Source organism: Scleropages formosus, chromosome 14 (assembly GCF_900964775.1).
Source record: "Scleropages formosus chromosome 14, fSclFor1.1, whole genome shotgun sequence".
Classification (NCBI taxonomy): Eukaryota; Metazoa; Chordata; class Actinopteri; order Osteoglossiformes; family Osteoglossidae; genus Scleropages; species Scleropages formosus.
The window spans coordinates 10,828,552-10,851,223 of record NC_041819.1 but is presented as its reverse complement, the minus strand read 5'-3'; the positions used below and the strand labels follow the sequence as shown (position 1 = coordinate 10,851,223).

The window sequence follows — 22,672 nt, the reverse complement described above, 5'->3', positions numbered from 1 at the left end:
AGTGCCTCCCATAGCCAGCTGACATTCATTTTCCACCACTACACCTCCTTCCTACCTGTAACTCCAACTACCCTGCTCTCTCCTCATCCATAGCCATTGACTTGCCTTCTCAGCAGTCTCAGACAGCTCCTTCACTGCCAGCCTTAATGAGTGGTCTCTAACATCAAATACCCCCAACAATGATGTAGCTGATTTAGCCACAAACCCCCTAACACCTACCCCCACCGGTCTCTTGCCTCTACCACTAGATCCGCATACTTCAACAACTGTCGCTGGTATGCCTCAACAATAGCATCCTCGAACGGCGCTGTTAACTCTGCAAAAAGTACACGATCCCCTCACATTCTGAATATAACACCATATCTGGATGCAATGAAGTAACCGCAATGACCTGCGGTACCTGGAACTGTTTGCCCACATCAGCCAGCAGCTCCCAGTCCCGTGCATTACCCCATCATGTCCACTCTTGCATGGTGTTACCCTCTCCTGCCTGCACGAATTCACTTATGTCCTGAAAAACAGGTATATAGGTAAAAATAGGTATATTAATATGTATATGTGTGTGTATGATGCACATATTTAAAGTAAAAATAAAATAAAATCGCACTTTTTTGTTTTTAACTGTCATTGATTTCGTGTTAAAATTATAAAACATCTCTGTGACGATCTATCAACGAGCTTAAAAGTGTCTAATAGCGAGAGCGGCTCACAGGTAAGGAGTGACGTATGTGCGAACCGACGTAAAACGGGGAGCCTGTCTCGTATAGTGGTGCACAGCGCAGCCCGCGGTGGGTGGGCGGTCGGAGCCGCGGGTCTCGGGTGGTCTCCCTTCATTTCCGTGCCGCTGGCTCCCTCTAGGCTTCCTCTCGGATGGCAGTTGTGGGAGGTGTCTGACAGCACGAACGCGTCTCCACAACTTCTCCAGAGCCAAGGATCATGACATGATGGATGGAAATATAAACCGTCTCCTTTCCGGGCTTCCGGCCGGCGCGGGACTCGCGGTGTCTCTGCGAGGCGCACCTGACGTGTCACGCGGCATGGCGCGATTCGACGGCAGTGAGAGGCACGGCAGCATCTTGTACGGCATCCTGAGGAACGAGCCCCGCCGCAGTCCGATCGCCGCCGTCCGGCTGCGTCCCCCCGCGGTGTGCTCGTGTGTCTCCGAGGCGAGAGCGGCGCTGCGGTGCCCGCAGGTGACGTCCACCGCCGCTTCGGCCGTCCTGCTCAAGACCCTCCGGTTCGTGAAGAACGTGCCCTGCTTTCGCGAGCTGCCCCCCGGCGACCAGCTGCTGCTCGTGCGGGGCGGCTGGGCGCAGCTGCTCGTGCTCGGCATGGCGCAGGACGGGCTCGACTTCGACACGACGGAGACGCCGGCCGAGCGCAGCCTGCTGCAGCGGATCCTGGTCGGGACGCCGGCGGGGAAAGCTCTCGGCTGGCGGCGCGGAGAGCGGTCCGGGGTCCCGGTGACCGACATCCGCGCCATCAAAGGCTTCCTGAGCACGTGCTGGGGGCTCGACATCAGCACGAAGGAGTACGCGTACCTGAAGGGAGCCGTGCTTTTCAATCCAGGTGCGCTCACCTGTTCGCCCTCACCGTGACTGTTACAGCGCTGCTGTGTTTCTTTTTTTTTTTCTCCCGAGTACGTGCGCAGAGCGGAAGGTCTGGTTCGCACCCAGGGGACCTTCAGATTTCAAAGCCGCAACTAACCACTACGCCGCCTGTCGTCTGTTGGGGTTTAGCGAGGGGAACAGGAGTGTTTCATACTGAGATGGACTAGAGCTGAATAACTCCCAAATTGTGTAAAATGGTTAGTGAATTTTTTCCATGTCCTCAGCACTGAAAAACTCTTTGATTTCATCTTGATCCTAACTTAATTTCGAACTGTTTCAAACAGGATCATAACCGCTATAATATGCTGAGTCGGATTTTAATGTTTTAGCAGTCACAATAATAATAACTGTCAGCTATATAAAGGTTGTAATTTATTATTATTATTATTATTATTATTATAGCTATCATATAACAACCTTATTTATTATTATTATTATTATTATTACAACCGTTATATAGCTGACAGCTTTGTCCGAGGTGACTTAAAATGGTAAATCGATGAAATAGACTTATCAGTGTCTGCAAAATGATGCTTTTACTGTATGGATTCAGGGTAAGTACCTTGATCAAGGCTACTTAAGCTCTGTGAATGTCTAGTAATTTGGGGACAATCGAAGGTCTATGCCACGGCTGTATAAATACAAAATTACCATAACAGGAGAGTGGGGAAGGTGTCCAGAAGCCGGTGACGCTGCTTTCATCCTTCCCTGCACTCGTTCGCGCTACGAAGTGGTACCCAGTACCCACCCAGTACCCAACACGTGGAACTCAAGCAGCCCCACTCTCTTCTTCCTGCAGATCTCGAGGGTCTGCAGTACCAGCGCCACATCGAGGGCCTGCAGCGCGAGGCGCATCGCGCGCTCGCCGAGCACATGCGGATGGTCCGGCGCGAGGAGGGCGCGCGCTTCGCCAAGCTCCTGGCCGCGCTGTGCGCATTGAGGTCGGTGAGCGCGAGCGCGGTGGCAGAACTTTTCTTCAGACCCGTCATCGGAGCCGTGGACATGGAGCAGCTCCTGGTGCAGATGCTGCAGCACGGGAAGGAGAAGCGGGACGGCTGAAGCCAGGGGCACCGCAGACAGCGAAGGGACTGCGTTACTCCTATATTATTCTTATTCTCGTTCTTATTGTTATTATTAAAATTTTTTTACACCGACTGTGTTTTTTGTACCTTTCATTTACTCCTCTCTACGCCAATAATGCAGTATATTCATCCCTGGACCAGGCTGGAGCCAAAATTAATACTCTTAAGACTGGTCTAACTGGGAGGATTCCCTGATCCAGGTTGGCTTAAGAAGGGTTTTATTTAACACTCACTGAGTAAATGCATCGAGTTACAGCGAATAAACACTGCTCTAAGCACATTTTCTGTATAACATTCATTGTAGCTAAAACACTCAATTTGTGCCAATCTCACAGGAAAAGGCGACCGACACGTGAAGGTTTTGCTTGCTGATACTGGTTGATGATAGGTCTCGGTGGGCTTTCAGCAGAATTAATGTGTTTGTTTTAAGTCATGGTTAATGTTCACGGTTTAATTTTAGAATACATTCATAGTGAAGGAAATGCATTTACTGCATTTTTTTTTCCACCGCCGGCCAGTGATGACAGTTGAGTGGAAATGATGACTGTTCGTGTTTCCACCTGAAGAGGGCAGTGTTCACCCAAACACGTACTGAGCAGCGCGAAATGACCGAGAAACGGCAGAGCTGCTGCGGGTCCATCGACTAGGTTTGCTACTCACCTCCGCGACAGCAGTGCTCCTGGAACTTGGATTTAGAGCTGCTCGAGGGGGGGCTTCCGTTTGTTCGCACAGTGGATCAAAGCTGTTTAAACATTTCCATCCAGCTGAGCAGTCGATGCAGAAAAATGACACAGAGCTCACTGAATGTATTCCAGCTCCCCGAATATGTGTTCACATCTGTGGGACCATATGGATTATAATGTGCAGATGTGAATTTTGACCTCATAGCTGCACTACCGAGGTCCTGTCTCCTGACTTCCTTCAGAGGACCTAGGTTTGGGAGAGCCACACACTCACTCCTTGCTGGTGGTGCTGGGGGTTCATTCTCACCTTGATGCTGTCAGCATTACATCCTATCACCTGGAGGAAAAATTATGCTGCAAAGTCATTTTACCTACTTAAAACATTACACTGCATCTGATGCTATGCACACAAGAGTTAAAAGTATATCTCTGTGGACTACAGTGCTCAACACTGTGCACCAAACACATACATCCACTATCGATTCAACAGTCCAGACTTAAATATGTGCCCACACCTTAAATGACATTTTATATCCCATTGTTCATTATGACAATCTGGAGTGTTGTCATTATCCATGCATGAGCCTTTATTACCCACTACACTTCCCTAGCACTCATCACAATAAAAACCTTCCTTTCTTTTGAATTTAAAACATAATTACACATTTAAAGTCAATGGTAGAATAAAATGAATGATATAAAAAATGTAGGTTTAACAATGTATTTACAATACTTCAAAGGAGATAAAACACACACACATCCCAAGCCTAACCCGGCAACACAAGGCAAAAGGGACACACCACGGATGGGACGCCAGTCTGCCACAGGGCACCCAAAGCAGGGCTTGAACCCCAGGCCCAGCAGAGAGCAGGCCAAGAATAAACCCGCTGCACCGCCATGCCACCACACCCCCAAGGAGATAGAAGTTTACACTAAATATACAGTATATGTTAGCACAGGACTACAGGAATGACTTAAAAACCACCAAGTACCATGATTATTGTATTTGATTAAGTGAAAAAAGAAAAACTTAGGTGAAAGGCTCTATCAAAAAAATATTTTGGGTCTTAGTATTTTCCTGAAAAACCCTTCACTGGCAGAATTTAAAACCTTTCAAACAAGAGGTTTATTCGATTGGACCGAAAAATAAATAAATAATACTAATTTGTTGATCATCATCCTAAGAATAGTGTGTGTTTGTGTCCCAGTAGTGCTACTCAAGTGCCTGATAAAAGAAATATGTTTTAAAGGTGAATTCATGAATAATGTACCGTTTGCAGTTGTAAGTCATTTATTCAAAAGTGCCTGCAGGCAAACAATGTAAGCACTAAAGTTGCCAGTCCAGTGCTTTTGGGAGGCAGCCTTTATCATCATAACGAACAATTGATTAAGGTTGCATATAAATTCTTAAATCTGTATAATTAAGTCCTCTTCATCGTTGGATAAAGAAGTCGTTTAACAAAAGTGACCTCTTGTAAATTCTCACTTGGGATTTCAGAAAACAAGACCCTGTGAATAATGCGTGCCCTGCATCGTTCATTAGAGTAACATAGCCTGCAAACCTAACTACGAAAACATGCCTAATTACAATTTTTAATTATATCCTACCTAATGTCACGCTCCAAAATATGTTTAAACGTGCCTTTTTCTCATTCTAGCTGCATCACATACATGTATTCAGTGAAGTATTAAACTAATAACGTACACCGTGCTCCTTTTCTGCAATAAGCCAAACTCAACAAGTGGATGAATTGCTGCTTCTTATTTCAAAACTTGTTTAGGGCTCTGTTTTGCCAGCCTACTTTAGTCTGTTTAATATGGACACGAGAACACACACACACACACACACACACACACACACACACACACACACACACACACACACACACACACACACACACACACATGACACCAAGGCAGCTGAGAAGAGATGGGGTAAGAGAGGGAATGGGACACCCAGGCTCTATTAACAGTGTAACAGAACCTCATGGCCTTCAGGGACACATGGACATTGGGGTGTTTCGATCTTACAGTAGTAGCCTGCAGGACTCTACGGCAGTCTGCTCTCAAAGGTGAGAGAGCCAGGGAGGAAGGCCTCATTGTTCAACCTTTGCTTGCCTTGCATCGAAATGAGACTGCTTTTGGCATTTGTGTAGGGTGTCAAAGCAACAGAAATTTCCATTTAACTTCTAGCAAATGTATCTATGCATGATTCCAAAAAACATATATATTATTATCAAGAAAATATCAACCCTTTTAGACTAGATTTTTATTTGAAATATGTATGTAATTAAAACGTCTGAGCTCCTTAGTGTGAACTATCTCCGGGAGATTTGTGTATTATTTTAGTTTTGTCTCAGTTTAGGATGGCAAAGTGGGTAGTACTGACAGTGCACAGCACCTGGGCTGTTGGTGTGTGGGTTTCCCTCCAAAGATGTGTTTCCCGGGGGCTGGCGACGCTAAACTGCGTGTAGCATGAGTGGCTACCCTGTGATGGACTATGGTCCTGTCCAGGGTGTACCGTACTTTGTCTAGCATCCCGTACCTCTGGGGTGGACTCTAGACTGTTGTGAACCTGAATCTGACAAGCACTTAAGAAAAGTGAGTGAGTTATTATTTTTCACACATATTTGTAAAACATTTCATTATTATTATTTGTTGTATAGCTGGCAGTATTTATATTTGTATTTATTTATATTTGACACAGTTGTACATCTGTGTTCTATTCTATTCTATTCTATCTAGGTTGCTACAGCAGTAGCAGGGAGAGGGGTCCTTAACCACTATGCTAAGTGATGCCCCAGGTGTGGGTTGTCGGATGTTACGTAAACTGTTAATAAAACATAAACATGTGAGTAAATACCAGCTCACAGCACAATCTGTGTATATGGTATGTGTGTGTGTTTGCTTTTGGCATTTTTGCAATCATATAATTGTGACTGCAATATTGTTACCTTATGACAGCACACAAAATTGATTCATCTTTACCTTTTCCTCAGTCGCTCCCGTTTATTGCTTTACCTTGAGTTCGGCGCAGCTCTGGTGGGCTAACATCATTTGACATTTGGCAGCAGGTCAAGCAGAGGTGAGCTCTGTTGCCTTGCTATCAGGAGGTCCAGGGTTCAATCCTTCACTCACATTGTTGGGCTAATAGGTCTCTGAAGAAGGATGTCTGTTTCAGATAGGGAGCACAAAGTCTGACATATTTAAATCAGTTAACTAATTTATTCCTCTGTTCTTATGACATTTCAGAACTCAGCTTTGCACCTATTCTGATAATAACAGTTCAAATAGCAGCCACATGATCGTGTGAAAGTGTGAGAACATGAAAATTCCCACTGAAGTTGGAAATTCAGTGCAAACCATTTTATAAATAGACCCCCTTATTTGTATTCATTTTGGGTGTAACTTGCGCTGTTGATTGCTCTTTTAAAGCCACTTTGAGTGGATAAAGATGCCTCTCTGTGCTAAGTCAATGGACCTTGTTTTACCACATTGTTATAGGAGTGATACATGCCTTCAGGGGGGCAGGGTGTCGCGGCGGGGTTCGAATCCTGCTTGGGGTGCCTTGTGGGGGACTGGCATCCTGTCCTGGGTGTCGTCGTCCCCTACCCCCCCAGCCTTGTGCCCTGTGCTGCCAGGTTAGGCTCCGGTTCGCTGCGAGAGAAGTGGTTGTAGACATTGTGTGTGTGTGTGTGTGTGTGTGTGTGTGTGTGTACATGTCTTCATTGTGTTAGCCTTTCCTTCAAGCTTCCAAAAGTGAGTAACATGACAATTTGACCATTGGCTTTTCTAAAGAGTCTGACTTCAAAACATTTCAGAAAAGGCATTTTATTGTCACCCAGAAGCAAAGAGTAAGAACACATTAAATGTGACAAATGACAAGCCCATCTTAAACAGAAACAACGGTAGAGTCCTTGCCATAGCAAGGACTGGCATAAAGCATATTTACAGTCAAGGCACAAGTGAGTGGATGAAAGGTGAAAATAATTTATACTTTACCTCTGGCATTATTTAAAAACAACAAAAAAAAAAAAAAAAAACAGAATGATAGGTTACGAGCAAAAAGAAGAAAAGAGACAAATATCCTCCTGATATTATCTAAAGAGAACTTTGTGAAATATGATGCAGGCCAGAAGATGATGACAGGGTTATTGCACTGTCAGCTCACCACTCCAGCAGACTTCTATTACAACTACAGTGGCACCAAAGGATATCTGACTTAAACTGTTTCAAGAGGAGAGGAAAAAGTCACCAATGCAACATACAAATGGTGTCCAGCCATGCCGAGGGCAAGGGGCTAATGGTGGGGTGGTTGTTTTGGGGCCAACAAAATGGTAAGGGTGGGTTACTGAGATTTGGCAACACTGTTCAGACTCAGCCAGGTGGGGAGTATGAGGTCACACTGGACATTTAGAGCATTGCTGGAGACAGTAGGCAGGTGTTTGTGGTCACATTCACTAATTATTGTGCCCAGTGCAAAGCAGGTTCAGTGAGAGGAGCGAATCCTCAGCCGTGAATCACGAGGTAAGAAAAATAAGCTTGAAACAAACCCAAATGCTGCATACGTACCGAAACAAAACTGACGGAAAACGCAATAACACAAGTAAATTTGTGAAAATTTAGCGAAAACACGAAAAGAACTTATCAAAGACTGCCCGGAGAATGAAGCCACAATGGCTGGATTATGCTGTAAATATAGTTATAGCTGAAGGCCATCGTTTGACACAGCGTCGTTAATCAAACCAATTCAAACCAACTTTTGAACGAAGTTGCTGCATGGGCTCCACATTTTTATGCTCATAGAATGACTTTATCAACATGGGATGCAGGGAATGAAAATGTAACTCATGCATAACCTAGAATGATGACCAGGACTCCATCTGTACTGTATTCTGACCCTATCGTTAACCCACATGTAGAATTATTAAACTGTTCTGGGGCTGTGTGGGATTGTAGGATAACTTCTGTCTGATTGCTCAGTTCGGCAGTTCCACTTGTCTACTGAATGATCCTTACTTTATTGATAATATCCGTACTGTCTCTATTCAAATACTAACACAATAAAATGTATTCTGACATAAACTACCTCTACAAACTGAAAATCTGAAATAGTATGTGTTCATTTTCATGTTTCTTTCTTACTTCATCATAGAATTGTTCTCCAACAAGGTTGATAGCAGTTGTCCAGGGCAACTAAATTTATTAATGAATTTAAATAACATCAGGCTAATATTATTGCCCTATAGGGTAGCTCAGCTTTCTTTAATGATTAGGTCACTAGTCTGTACAAACAGTTTCTGGTATATTTATGAGTACACACTGGTACATGTTGCAGTGTAATGGGCTATTTTATTTACTCTTGTGTTTCTAAATAAAGCTCTTTAAGTCCAGTAGACCCAAACCTATTTTGACTAATGTTATTCAGCCAGGATGCTTTTTTCCATTTGTATATCATAATATTTGAAAACCTTGTCAGTTACTGAACCATAGGGAAAAGACAGAACCAAATTAAGATAGGAATACCAGCCTATTAATGTACTCTTGCGCTCCACTGCAACCCTCAACCCAAAAACATGTTGGAAATGTAATGGAACGTAAAATTATAACATGGAAGTTAAATAGCGCTTGTTCGGGTCCAAGGATATTGCCATTTAAAGTGAATAAAACAATTTTTTCCCCCCAAAATTTGAAAGCTGTTTTGACATTTACGGTGTTTAACAAAAGAGTGTGTTTTATAAAAGTGCTAAGATGCTGCAGGCTGGGTTGGTGGTGCCAGCACTCGCGTCATGATGGGCTTCACAACTAGTTGGGACTACGTTCACAACGTAGCACGGCCTCTTGTGCATCGTTGCTTTATTGTACGGTACTACTCTGCTACTGAATATAACAGTTGAAGATTTGTTCTCCTAAATGGCTGGAGGAGAACAGCTGAAGCAACATGCTCATGGCAGGAGATGGCTTGATGGAACTAGATGAAAAAGTTTCTCATTACTGCATGTTTTTAGTTCCCGCCAAAGAGGGACCTGTTTGGGAAGGTTGCTGAATCAGAGGGATGTCTCACTTGATTAACCTTCCATCAGCTGCACTGGAGAAACCTCCATCTACCCATACTCTATCCCTGGTTGCTCAAGGATCTTTTAGCAGTGTTCAGCCAGTAAACCCTTACTGCATGCAGAGAAGAACACAGACTTCTTTTCAGAGCACACTTTCTGCATTATAAATACATTTAAATGCTAAGTTCACTGAAAGGACAGTTGGGCACAGTGATGTTTTACTCTGATTTTAGAAGACTGGTAGTGTTGTGACATCAGCTGTGTTATATTTACTGAGCTACTAGTCTCTGTAAATGTGCTGGAATGTTACACCTTTCATGGCTAGCTGTAAGGGTACGATTGTCCATACCATTTTCTTCTTAGGAGCCCCATGTCAGAGTAAGGCGTGTATCTTTCAGAATCATCACGTGTATGAATCATCTATACTCTTAGTTTCAAAACAAAGTTTTCAAAAATGTTGAAATCACTTAACTGTAACCGCCACCCCTTCACGTTTGAGGACACATTTCAGCTTGTGTGTTTTCCTGTTAAAACGTAGTATGGGAACCAAAACATACAAAGAGACCGCAAAACAAAGCTGAATGTCTTCCATCAGAACAATAACTGAAAAATCATGTATACATATGTATTTGTTAGTATATGTTTTAGCTGTGCCCATTAAAACTTAATATTTGTATGACTTTGAACGGAATTCAGGAAGATTTCAAAAGAAACCGAGCATTAACTTTGGATGGATTGAATTAATGTGGACTCAACATAGGGACAATTCCTTTTGATGATCACCCTCTCCTCTCATCCTGAGCATTTGAGAGGCAGTTCTTGTCTGCGTCCCTCTGACCCTCTTCCATCATTGATGCTGACCTTATCGGCCTCTTCTTTCCAACAGGGCCGCGCTTCTCCCTGCTGTGCAGCTTTATCAAATAAAGTCAAGTGAAGGTGATTTCCTACATTTCTCTTCAACAGCAACAGCAGAGTTGCATGGAGCAGTTCAGGTTACCCAACCCAGAATCGAACTGGGCAACATTATGGGCTGATCCTGGTTTTCTACAGACCTTTCATTAAAATCTATACATTTAGAATTTATAATTTGCAAGTTCAAGTTCAAGTTGTTTCTGTTGTCATTCCTCTATATAGCTTGTATACAGTGGAACGAAAAGTCGTTTCTCCGGAGACCATGGTGCAACACAGAATAGAGGACAAGACAGTAAATAAATATACAGGTCAGGACGTGGATGGTGTACTGTAGGCAGTTTGCAGTGTGTTTATTTTGCATTTTGTATTTTCATTAACATCTTTCAATTTTGCTATGTGATGTTTTTGCGACCCGTCTTGAATGTGTTTATTTTCCTTTTGCCACTATGAAGTAGAAGAAATCGCATCGGCACCTCTTTGTGCTGTCCAGGTCCCTGGCAGGTGAGAGGGCCTCTGTTCCTCTCTCAGACTGGTGAGAACCCAACTCCATCAAAGCTGCTTGTGAATTGACTGTGAAAAGCCAGGTTATGTCAGCGACTGCATGGAGGTACATAAAATTGCATCGCTGAGCCTTCCGCTTTGCTCAGCCCAACTCTGCCGCGGAGCTAGAGAGATGAGGCCACATGATCCATAATTAACTGGGGAGGAGTTTCCCAGCATGCTATAGGAGTCATAAGAGCTCACAGTGCTAGACAGGCAATGTAATGCAATTGGTGGACATACTTTTTACATCAATAGTGAGTATCAAGGGTTGCTTACCATCATAGAGGGGTAGGGAGGCCAATGGGGAGGTGCACCCATGGGATGCAGTGAAGCTGGCCACCTCAGCTTATCATTTCAACACACTGGAAGCTTTATAGCCATCCTGGATGTAGTTAGGTACATACTGTATATCACTGGTGGGAAGGATATGGATACTGCTTGTAGGACTCCTTTTGGCGATGTTGCCGTTTTGAGTTCGGTGTGTATATAAAGCGTCGAGCTGATGTGAACACAACTGATGGTTTGGTACATGAGACTGGCGTGTGTGGGACAGAGGTCACCTGCAGGCAGACTAGGGGTAAGTTTCAGCAGTGTGTGTGTGTGAGAGCTGGAGACCTGCTAAAGGAACTAGATGGTGATTGATCTTCCAGTGTAAGAAGGAATACCCACACAGGCTTTTGTACAAGGAGTTTTGATTTTCAAACCAAATCTGGCCTATCTCTCTGCAGCTGCATTGTTACATTTTGCAAGCATAGTGAGAGAGAAAAAACTTAAAGTTGAGTTTTTTCTTTAAAAAAATTTGAATTCTCTCAATGGCACTTGAGTTACAGCAAATAGTACACTCTGCTCCTGATTTCTGCCTTTCTTTGACAAGCTAAATTCAGCTTTATTCATGTAGGATTTGCTTTACACTCCATGTCCTTAATTCCTCTAAGCTGGTTCCCAGTATTTTTGCTCTCACTGTAACCTATCCTGGAAAAAGCATGGGCTGGAATGCGCTAAGATTTATGCAAATAGAGGCGCGAGCTTCACCTCTCCATCTGCCACCACCCCCCATAGCGGACAGGCAGCGGGCGGGCCGTCCCCGGCCTTGTTTATTTACGTGTTTGTTTTATGAATGTGTTTATTTTTTTTTGTGTTCGCCACGTCCCTGCCGACAAGCCCTGCTTTCCATTCAATTATGCCTTTAATTGCTAAAGATGATAACAAGTCAATTAATCCCATGCCTGCAAAGGGAAACACAGCTGTGGTGCATGCTTGCCTGCCTGCGACCGGCTGTCACCCTCTGCCATAGCGTCTCTGCGTGCAGCTGTCACCTGATGAGACCGAGGCGCACGAGCCGTTATGAGGGAGAGGAAGAGAACGAAAACTGTCCCCGTGGAGATGGGGCTGAGAAACAGGGGCTACGGCGTTGTGTTGAGGTGAGAACAACCACCTCCGGTGGAGTAGTAAGAAAGCGCTGAGGATATCTGGGTACATTCTGTATAAGAAATGAAACCCCTTTCCTAGTTTTGCTACAAACTAAAATGTAGGAAAATGGTGTATAAGTAGGTGAAAACAGTCCCACCTGAACTGTTGCTAAAAATATCTACAAACTGTGCATATAAGTGCATCTCTCTGTTTCAGTGTCAGCTTTCCTTCTTAGAATATTACTATCAGTATATAACAGTACTGTTTTTTTTTTAGGCCATTATTATCTCTGTTGTGATTAGATGTGTGTGGCAGCAGGTGGAGCAGTGGTTAGAGCCATACCTCGCACTGAGCCACGTTCAAATCACTGTTCCCGCTCTAGTAACCCTGGGAGGGACACCCACCCTTAGCGGCTCCAGTAAAAATTATCCAGCTGTGTAAATGAGTAAATAAAAAAACATTGAACGTCTCTTTGGAGAAAAGGTTCACTTAAATGCATAAATACTCTATTATTAGAATTGAGAATACCGTACTCTAGAATCACGTGTCTGCATCTAAATTTCTCCTTCTGTTGATGTAATGCATTCTTTGTATTTTCTTCTCCGAGATGTACGTCGCTTTGGAGAAAAGCACCTGCTAAATGAATGAACGTAAATGCAAATACAAGAAATATTAGATGTGATATGGTGGCAGGACTACAGTGACATCACTGCCATTGGCCTTGTTACACGCTCGCAGAAATGAGCTCTAAGAATTCACGCCGGAAAGTTGAAGAGCAAACGAGGCGAACAAAACTTCACCATCCTGCCAAAAATTTGCAAACCACATCATAGTTCTTACACGGTGGCTGTCAGTGTCACCCCGTTTGATTTGAAATACTTAGAGGAAAGGGTGACGCTCGTAGAACAGGGAGGCTCAGCGAGTCCATGAAAGAGCCGAGTTGCGGGGAAAGTGCAGAAGCTTCACTGAAGATGGAGCCGCTCGAGTCCCAGCGCGTACAGGCAGCACGACAAACGGCAAGAGCGTTTTCATCACGCACAGGACCGAGCCGCAAGCCTACATATAAATCATTGCTCATATTAAAATATTAATAGGCCCTATTCATCAAACTCTATACACGGGGAGGTTTTGGTGCACAAATAATTAAGGCTGCCTAATTGGTGATGTAATGAACCTGGTATCTCTCACTGGCGTGAGGAAAAATTGAGGGCGTGAGGTAGCTGAATAAAAGGGAGGCGGTGACCGTGCACAGTGTCAGGGCACACGAGGACGAGAACGTTCTGGAAAGCGTCTGCATGTCCACGCAGCGCGTCTGTACAGCCTTAAAAGCGGTGTGACCTGATTCAGGGTCTACGACCGCTGCCACAGCTATTGATTTCTGCTCAACGTGGCCTGGAGATGTTGCATGTTAACCTTTATTATTATTAATCTTAGTTTACCTGTCCAAGGTGCCCTACGATGTCAGACACCAACTTTACAAAGATTTTCCCATATATACGGCAGGATATTCTTACTACTAGGCTGCTACCGCCTTTACCACGACGCTACTTGATGTCTGTGAAGTTTTTTCTTCCTCTAACTCTGAACCCAGATGATGATACTGATCATGCAAGTACCAGCAAGGAAACTAGCAGCATGCTGGACAAACGCACATCAGCGTATGTTCGTAAAAACAATAGATCTGCCCATCAGTTAAGTCTGACATAGCCATGATCCAAGGTTGACCATCTGCTGGTTGACTAAGTTAGTTTGAGGAAACGTGTACAGGTACACGAACACATTATGCCGTATGAACACACCCATGTTCATTCCATCCCCCCCCCAGTCCCTCCAGTCCTCACAGCACAGCAGGAGACCACGTATCTTGCAATCTTCAAAGTGAAAAAGGAGGGGTTACACACAAAAACAAGCTAACACCCCTGGAAGGCTTTATGAAACTGACAAATTTGTTTGTGAAGGAGGTAGCCTCTTAAGCAGGGTTTCATAATCCTCCCGAATCCCCTTGGCTGCGTCGATCAGACTGCTGAAATATCGTAGAAACAGAGGCGCGGGCTACCAGGATCTTTAAGATGCTTTCATGCATTTGTCCAACCGTAGGGATCAAGTGCTTCATTTTTTATCAGATGTATTGAGCTGAAAGGGCTGAAATGAGACAAATCTGAAAACCGCATCTCCTCGGTGACTGCAGGAATCACACTTCATGGAAAGAACTTCTATAATGTGTCCTTATGATGGCTTACAGCACATTCTTCTGCCGTCTACTTGTTTTTTGAGTGCTGCAGCCATTGGGCTTTCCGAAAGAAACCAATAGATGTCAGTGTTCCACAGAAAATAATCCCATACTTTTATGTAATATTAAAAAATACCTTTGTCTTGGAAGATCTGGGATGCCATAATTGGAACACAGTTCATTAGTGCAAATCTTGTCAAGAAGGTGAATGATAAAAGATAAAGCAGGTGAATGATAAAAGATGTCAAATTGTAAAGAAATTTCTGATTAGAAAATCCATCATGAAGCTATAATATGTAATAATCATGTGACTCAGTTAGAGTTTCCAGGATATATTTGGGTCATAAAAAGGGAACCGCGGAGTGACATAGACAGAATGAAGATAAAATGTCATAAATGTTTTTGATTTCCTTCATATTGCTCTGCTTTGTTTCGCATAACTCACATCTTCTCATTCGTGCCACAGAATATATTTCAGGCAGTGGTTAAATGGGTGAAAAAAGAAAAAAATGAAATGTAAAAAACAGGTCACCGTGTACAGCAAAGTGTCTCTACATTGCGCTTACCATCTAAGTTTTCGTTTATTTGTCAACGTCAAGCACGACTGTGGTGAAGTCTGTGGAATAGAGAACACCGAATCGTCCTACATTGCATAGGTCGAGGTGCTCGGTCATTGTGTGGGCTACTCGGGTGGAACAAGAAGGTATTGTGGACAGCAGAGAATCTTCAGCGTAGCGCTGAGCTTGGGCCCACACACCCTCCTTCGCCGCAAACAGTCAGCGGGGAGCATCGCGGAACAGCCGGTAGAATAACACAAACTGTTACAACATCTGCACCCCCTGATTCCTGGTCCAGCAGCGAAACACTGTGGGGAACAAAGTGAAATAAAAATAAAACCTCGCTAGAGTCCCCAGCAGAGCTCCTACAGGCTGAAGGACAATGATCTCACACGGTCTTTTCTCTTTTTCTCACCGACTCACACGCACGCCTCCTCTAGCTGGTTTCAAGCGCCGCTTGTGTGGCGCAGCTGTGGCGTCCCTCGTGTTGTATGTGCTGCCCTTGGGCAGAGTGGCACACGCTGAAATGCCACTTACCCCGCATGCACCAAGAGCAAGTGCTGGGCGTCGGGGCGCAGGTAAGGGCTGCAAGCAACAGTTACAGGAAACCCGAACGCACGATTTGCGTTCGGAACAATGGATCGTGGGGAGAGGGCTCACCTTTCCCGTTACATCATATTTCATAACATTCACTCCTTTCCAGTTCAAAATATCCTCTATATTCTGTCTTTACCGTGCCAGATTTTCTCACATTAGTCCACGTTTTCATCCCATGCGATCGCACGACAATCTGTCTTTCTTGCTCTGCAGTGTCTCACAGTGTCCTGTCTTACTGCTTTCCATACGCAGGCTTTTAACCAGGCAGGATCACATCCTTGTAATGTGGATTTGACTCCATTAATATTCCTCCTACACAGAAGACATACAGCTTTAGAAGAGCGGGGACCGCTGCCCTGGGTTCGACCTGTGCTGTTTTTCACCAGATCCTCAGAGCAGAACCAGGGGCCTTATTGATCCCGCTGAGTTACGACTTCACGTGCCGTGTGAGGAGTCAACCGGCCGTCGTCAGTGGCTTACATCACATCCACAAACAACAGCGTAGTGCATCTACATAGAGAGGGACATGGGGGCTTACTGCCTCTGCGGGACATTTCCCTCAAAAATGACCTCACAACATGTACTGTATTGACAGCCATAGGCTTTCTCGCCGCTACATACCGCACGCAGCACAAAGGCTTTTTCGACGATGTGCGATTCAGCTTCACATGCTGTCTATTGCGCGGCTCAAGGAAACCGAGAGAGAGCAAGAGACAGTATCCGAGAGACGCAGCGGCAGCCCTCCTTCCCCACGGCCCCCGAGGAGCCCAGACAAGGCGGCTACCCAGCGGCGTTCTGTACTCGGGCGGACCGCTGCGGTCGGCCCAGGCAGCCATGACAAATCGATGGGCAGCCTGAAGAGCGGCGCACGCAGGCGGAACAAACTGCCGCTGTGCCTCAAAGCGGAGGCGGCCGGTTGTTACACCGCTCGTTTCGGTTGCATTAAATGTTTCTGGGCAAGGCGACAACAAGGAATCTTTGTCTAAATTTGCTGTGTCTTCTGGGTGACTGTGGGGCAACTTGGACAAATAGGAAACTTTACAAGACAACATTTGCATAGTTTAGCGTAGGCTGGGCTGGAAGAAATATTATGCAGATTAGCTGAAACGGCTAAAGCTTTCCGCAATACGATTTCGAGTCCGTCTCCGCTTTCAAAGAGTAAGCAGCCATTTTTGTTTTGAGAAGGTAATATGTACTTTCAAGTACTAAACACTCAGCAAAATTATTGTGCTAATTCAAGTGGCTTCGAAGCGCCAGGGAACAAATGAAGTTACTCCACCCAGGATCGTCGTTTATACTGTAACCGTCTGAAAATCTTTACGAGGAAAAAATACGACGTTGAGAAAGGCTGCAAAAAGCTTTTTCAAATGTTCGGTAGAGAGGCTGTGAGACACTTTGATGGCGTTTCTTACTCTGACAAGGCAATGACACCTTTTCAACTGTTAAGGTTTACTGACTGCTCCTTCTGGCTGCTACACACCGCTTGTCACGCCAAGGCCCACTAAGTGAAGCACTGAACTTCACACTTTGCGATTCTGGGGCAAAGGGGAGCGATTCTGACATTTCGGAGGTCCGTGATATTTTAAGTCAGAAATAAGTTTAACCTTCTTTAAGAGATTATAATTATCTGATTATCTGATTGTCGTCATTCATGTATATTTAATACACCTCACCTTTTAATATTAATGAAAAAGAGAGAGAGAGAGAGGAGACACGAGCGAGATTGCCACTGATGATGGGCTCCCGAAGAATTTTCAATAAGGTTTAAGCAAATTGACTTTTACAATAATGATTTTATCATTGATATAATTCTTTGGTGTGAAGTAGTGAATTACCTGCTCAGGGTGTGTGACTGACACCTTTCACATCGTCGTGGTGAAGTCGCAGAAGGTGGTAAAACTGGCGAGAAGCGTGCAAGCACCTCATCGCAGGTAAAGGGGGTGTCGGTACCGGCAGGCTGGGGTCCACACATTGATTCTTCAGCTTATTGAAGCCACAGCAGCCTCCAGCCCCATCAGCCAGTCTCTAATCCCTGAAGTGGTCTATAGTAAAGGCCCTGGAGAACGTTGGACCGCTGGACACATCCTGTTCTCAAGGAGAGTTTTGCTGAACTGCTGTAAAAGCGATTGAAGGGGCAGTTAAGACTAATAGAGTATTCTGTGAGCCAGAACGCCTCCAAGAGTTCCCATGTCACTTACAAGCACTTTCAGTGGCGTAAACCTAGTTTATCCAGGGCGTTTTCTCCCCTTTATAATGCCCTCATACATCTGCAGTGGAAGAAAAGCGATTATCAAACCAGGATTTTATTATTAATTATAGGTTTTTTTTTTTTCAATTAACATTGTAGATACAGAGTAACAAGGCAAATAACCAAAAAAAGAAACAGAGAGACAGAATCTTAACTTTTAGTCTCTGAACTGTGAAAGTGCCTAGATAATTCTGTGCTATATACTATTGTAATAAAAAAAAAAAAGTTTAACAATTGCCCACTTGCGTAGCATATGCAAACATTGGTTTTTACTGAGTGCCACGGCTAGATTGTCGTTGTATTGTCTTCACTTCCTTTTGTATTTTATTACCACCCTGGCATCGTTATGAAACACACAATCAGCTTTAACCAGGCATTAAAACTTACAAAGAAAACACAATAAAACCCTTCCAGTCGACAGCAATTACGGTTAGTGCTGTGTCACACTTTTTATAGATTGCTTGCGTTGCATAATTGTTGTCTGCACACGGAACCCCTTCGGTCAGTCACTGGGGTAAACTACCCTTGACCCCTCCGAAGGCTGTTGGCACTTCTTCACCTCGGCAAAAGGCACGACTGTGCTCGAACACTAGTCTTCCTGACTTCTCACGGACGCAGCATCGCTTTGGAGCTGGACGGTGTGTGATCTTTCTCCGTCTCTGCTGAACCCTGCTTACCTTACCCAGCATGCCTCTTGATGGAAGTGTCATAAGTTCAGACTTACCAGAGCTGAGGAGCCTTCTATAACGACCCTGAGGTCCACAAAAGTTGTTAGAAAACATTTTTTTTTTTTCCACACTAGTGGGAGATGACGACAAATTATAAAGGTAACAGTAGCTGACAAAACATACGCCGAATACACAGGGGCTGCGAGCTGCTATCTTACAAAAACAACGACGGAAACCGAATGACGTTACTTTAAAAAAAAAAAAAAAAGAAAAAAGAAGTGTTTCTCGTTTCAAAACCTGACACGTCCAGCCTTGCTTAGGTTTAGGGAAAATGTTGAAGAATTTTAACGCTAATTCATACATCTGAAACTATTTGCTTTAACTTCTATGGACACAATGTCTGGGAAAATTATTAGTCTCACACACTGCAATCAAGCTGCTTGCAAACAAAACCTTTCAGAGTAAAATGTCTTTTTTTAAGCTTTGGTGTTTTTATAACTTTAAAATTGAATGGCGCCCTGAATTACACTCGTTATCTTGTTTCACGGATAAATAACCAATAAGATGTTCCGAGTTCTACGGATGAAAGTTATAAAATAAGAATGCATTTTAGTGCCTCAACTCTCTGCATTACAGATTTTTTTTTTTTTTTTTTTTTTTTTAAATTTTACTTTTTGCTTATCTGGTCCTGAGGCAAGTGGACGTGCAATGAGTAATTTATTTTTCAGACGGGCTGAGGTAATGTCACCAGTGGAGGTGAAGCAAAAAGCTGTCCAATTAAAGAGCATGTGAATTTTCTGGAAGTGACTGTACATGGCTCCTGTGACATCACATACACTTACAGGTAGGAGGTCAGCGCATGAATACAGTAAAGTACATGCTGTACGCAGTACCACACTTTACAGTAAAGACACACTTTCCATAGAGGAACAGGGAGGCACTACAAAGAGGTCAATGATTTTAATGTGTAGCGAGAAAACTAATCATAATGGTATTTCTATGAAGATATTTCCTTTCCCACCGTGAATTGTGTTAAACACATATGGTCCGTCTGCGCGCTCATGTGAGTAAAAAGTCTTAAATACAAACCAACTTTTTTCAGGCCCAAATTATAATTTATCATGTGGAAAAAAATGAATTTTTCAGAATATATCTCAAGAGCTTCACGAAAACAATGAAACAAATGGGCACAAATCATGAAGAGATTTAGTAAGTAAGTCAAAATATGGTTTGTTGGCATCCAAGCCCTGGGACCCAGTGGCGGAGCAGTCATAGAAAACTGGCAGAGTATTTTGTCAGTTTTTCTTTCACCTGTGTGAAATGGATTGTGACTAAAGATGACTTTCCAAAAATTTATTCCATTATAAAAATATAATTATTTTTTCTTTTAAAATAATCTACATATTCTTTTAAGGTGAGACATTTCACTATTGACCTAAACAGCCAGGCTGTTTTCTAACAAAAAAAAATTAAGACTCATCAGAAGCTGTTGCTGGAACTAGCTGTCATTTGGAGAAGTCTAACACCTCTCCTAGGGCTGCTCCATTGGTTCTTTCAGTAGGAAAGAAAGACTGCTGTCAGCTTCCTGTACCTTTTGCATAATTGATTTTCAGGGTTCTATTTAAATTCGATATACGTACCTTATGTAGCCCAACAGAAATTGTTTGCTCCTTTGAGTAAAACATTGGTATATATTCAGACAATTCCAAAAAAGTGTTAAAAATCTCTTAAACTACACAAAGACAAGATAAAAAATAGAGCAGTCCAGTCTAATTACCACACAGACTTGCTTTTTTTATACTCATGTAAAATAAAAAAAAAAGCAAAAAACAAACTAGAAACATTGGATATCCAGAAAAAATAAAGTAATTGTTATAGGCAAATAAGAACGAAAACAGGAAGACATTGATGCTACAAAGAAATTGCAAATATATGTACAAGACCCTGTTCTCCTTGTGTGTGTGCGTGTGTGCACAAGTGAAAGTGTGTGTGTGTGTGTGTGTTTCCATTCCTCGGGTCTTTCTGTAGGGAAGCTCCATGGGAGTCTCTGTCCCGCTCTCAATCCCCCTGCGGATCGCTGAGAGAGTTCAGCAGCAGTTGCAGCGAGGGTCCGAGCCCCACACCTCGGCCGCGACGCACCGCGCGGATTCCGGGCTGCTGGTACCGTCACCAAATGACGCTGGATATGCTGGTCTCCCGTGGCAACAGAGGCAGCATGGCATTGTTGGCGTGCGCCTCCTCCAGGCTGTGCTCACGCTGTGATTTGGCCTGTGGCCGCTGTCCGTTCAAAAGAGTCATTGGGATGTTGCAGTAAGTGTGCTGGCTGCCCAGGGTGCCGGTGGGCGGGATGTCGTACTCATAGCTGCGGTAGTAATGTTTCTGCCGCATCTGGGTGTGGTAGCTGTTGTGGAAAGTGGAGCGCAGGTCTGGGTGCGCCGTGGCCATGGCGGTGGAGGTGGCAGCCGCCATGGAGATGGCGGAGACCGTCTGAAGCTCGCCGAAGGGTCCCTGCTCGCTCACGTCCAGCACCTGCTCACGGGAGACGATGGGCTCTGTGCGCTTGAAGGGCATCTCATACTGCAAGTGTTTCCAGAACTTGGAATTGAGCTTGTTGCTGCTGGGCCCGTGCCACTTGATAACAGTGAGCATCTTGATGGTGTGCTTGAGTGCCTCTACCTCCTGGTAGTTCATGATGCCCCGCAGCTCGGCGCACTCGATCAGGATCACCTTGATCTCTCCCGTCACCAGCATGTTGCGCAGTCGTGTCTCGAGCTCAAAGATGCTCCAGCCACGCCGCACCACGTAGCTGGGCGTCATGATGATGATGAGCCTCTTGCTCTGGTCCACGCAGCGTGCCACGTCCTCAATGTATGCTGGGAGAGAGGCGACAGGCAGAGGCGGAGGAGGTTAGCAGAGGACGCACTGGAATAACATATTTTAATACATCTTCAATCAGACTATGAACATTCAGAGCGCGGGTCTTTAAAAGAAGGAAGTACCAGTAGTGTTACGGTACTGACAACTAAGGCACGATCTAAAAAAAAATGTTTTACAGTATATATAAACATACAGACACACATATGTATACAGTGTATGTGTATGTATATATTGAAACACATACATATACTGTACAAACATTGATAATTCTGAAATAAGTACATAAGACTAAAGATAATTTCTTTGAATAATTCAGTGTAATATAGTCAACTATTTTAGGGCACACACAATGGGGAAAACAAAGGCTGACAAATACAACATCAAGCAGTTACCGTCAGGTCTGAGTCCTACGCTTACTCCAGCTACATTTGGTTGCTCTACAATCAGAACTAGTACAAACTTTCCTCAAGAACTGTATCCACTCTCTTTCTCCTCTGTAGCTATGAAGAGTGCAGGGATGCAAAAGAGTTGGAAACTTCACTGTACCTAGAGCTCACATTTTGGGCTTGACCTTCATTCAAGGTTGGATTGAAAGTCAGACATCGTCTCACTTTATAATATAAAGCTAAAGTGAATATATATATATATATATATATAAAAATTGCAAAGGATGCTTTAATTTATTCCTGCTTATATACTGTATATACATATTTATGTATGGAGGAATAAATTAAAGCATCTCATTTTTAAAGGTTAAACACATGGCTGCTATGTTTTGTTTAATCAAAGATGACTTCAAACGAGGAGATGCTCTTCCAGGAAAAGGCTCTTTGTCCTGTACCTTCTGTACCTTGTCTGCACCTCCCGCAAGCCTTTCTCTTTCATCTTTCTGGCTCGGGTAGCCCTTGTGCTCAACAAAGAGCAATATGGCCGTCAGGGCCGCATAAAACAAAGCCAACGCTTTAAAAACAATAAGTCAGCTATATCTTCTGTTCGTAATTAGGCCTTAACCTGGCAGAAAGGCAATGCGGAGCCGTGCCTCCCTTTCAGCGTGGCAGGAAGCTCCTTTGCCAGATGATCTGCTTGTGGAAGGAGCACAATATGTTTGCTGACACGAGTGGAAAAGGCTGGGGAAGAGTACCTCTAAGGAGTCTTGTATCATCCTGGAAATGATCATTGGTGAAACCTAAACATAAATA

General features: G+C 44.0%; 2 protein-coding genes across 2 annotated transcripts in view; one reads left to right on the top strand and one right to left on the bottom strand.

Moving 5' to 3' along the window:
- Positions 1-869: 869 nt before the first annotated feature.
- Positions 870-2,764, top strand: LOC114912218 (nuclear receptor subfamily 0 group B member 1-like). The gene is made up of 2 exons (XM_029258124.1): positions 870-1,569; positions 2,410-2,764. Exons 1-2 carry the CDS (start codon positions 942-944, stop codon positions 2,667-2,669), a joined length of 888 nt encoding a protein of 295 aa, XP_029113957.1. The 5' UTR covers positions 870-941; the 3' UTR covers positions 2,670-2,764.
- Positions 2,765-20,565: 17,801 nt separating this feature from the next.
- LOC108920479 (interleukin-1 receptor accessory protein-like 1) overlaps positions 20,566-22,672 on the bottom strand; it is a 238,701-nt gene continuing 236,594 nt past the window's right edge. Inside the window, exons 11-12 of the mRNA XM_029258069.1 lie at positions 22,615-22,659; positions 20,566-21,469 (exon numbers count right to left, since the gene is read on the bottom strand). Coding sequence (XP_029113902.1) covers positions 20,763-21,469; positions 22,615-22,659 — 752 coding nt within the window. The 3' untranslated portion in view covers positions 20,566-20,762. The remainder of the gene's footprint in view (positions 21,470-22,614; positions 22,660-22,672) is intronic.

Coding starts and splice junctions, on each gene's coding strand:
- LOC114912218 (XM_029258124.1), top strand. CDS start 942: ATGATGGATGGAAATATAAACCGTCTCCTTTCCGGGCTTCCGGCCGGC. Junction 1,570..2,409: donor AGCCGTGCTTTTCAATCCAG/GTGCGCTCACCT, acceptor TTCTTCCTGCAG/ATCTCGAGGGTCTGCAGTAC.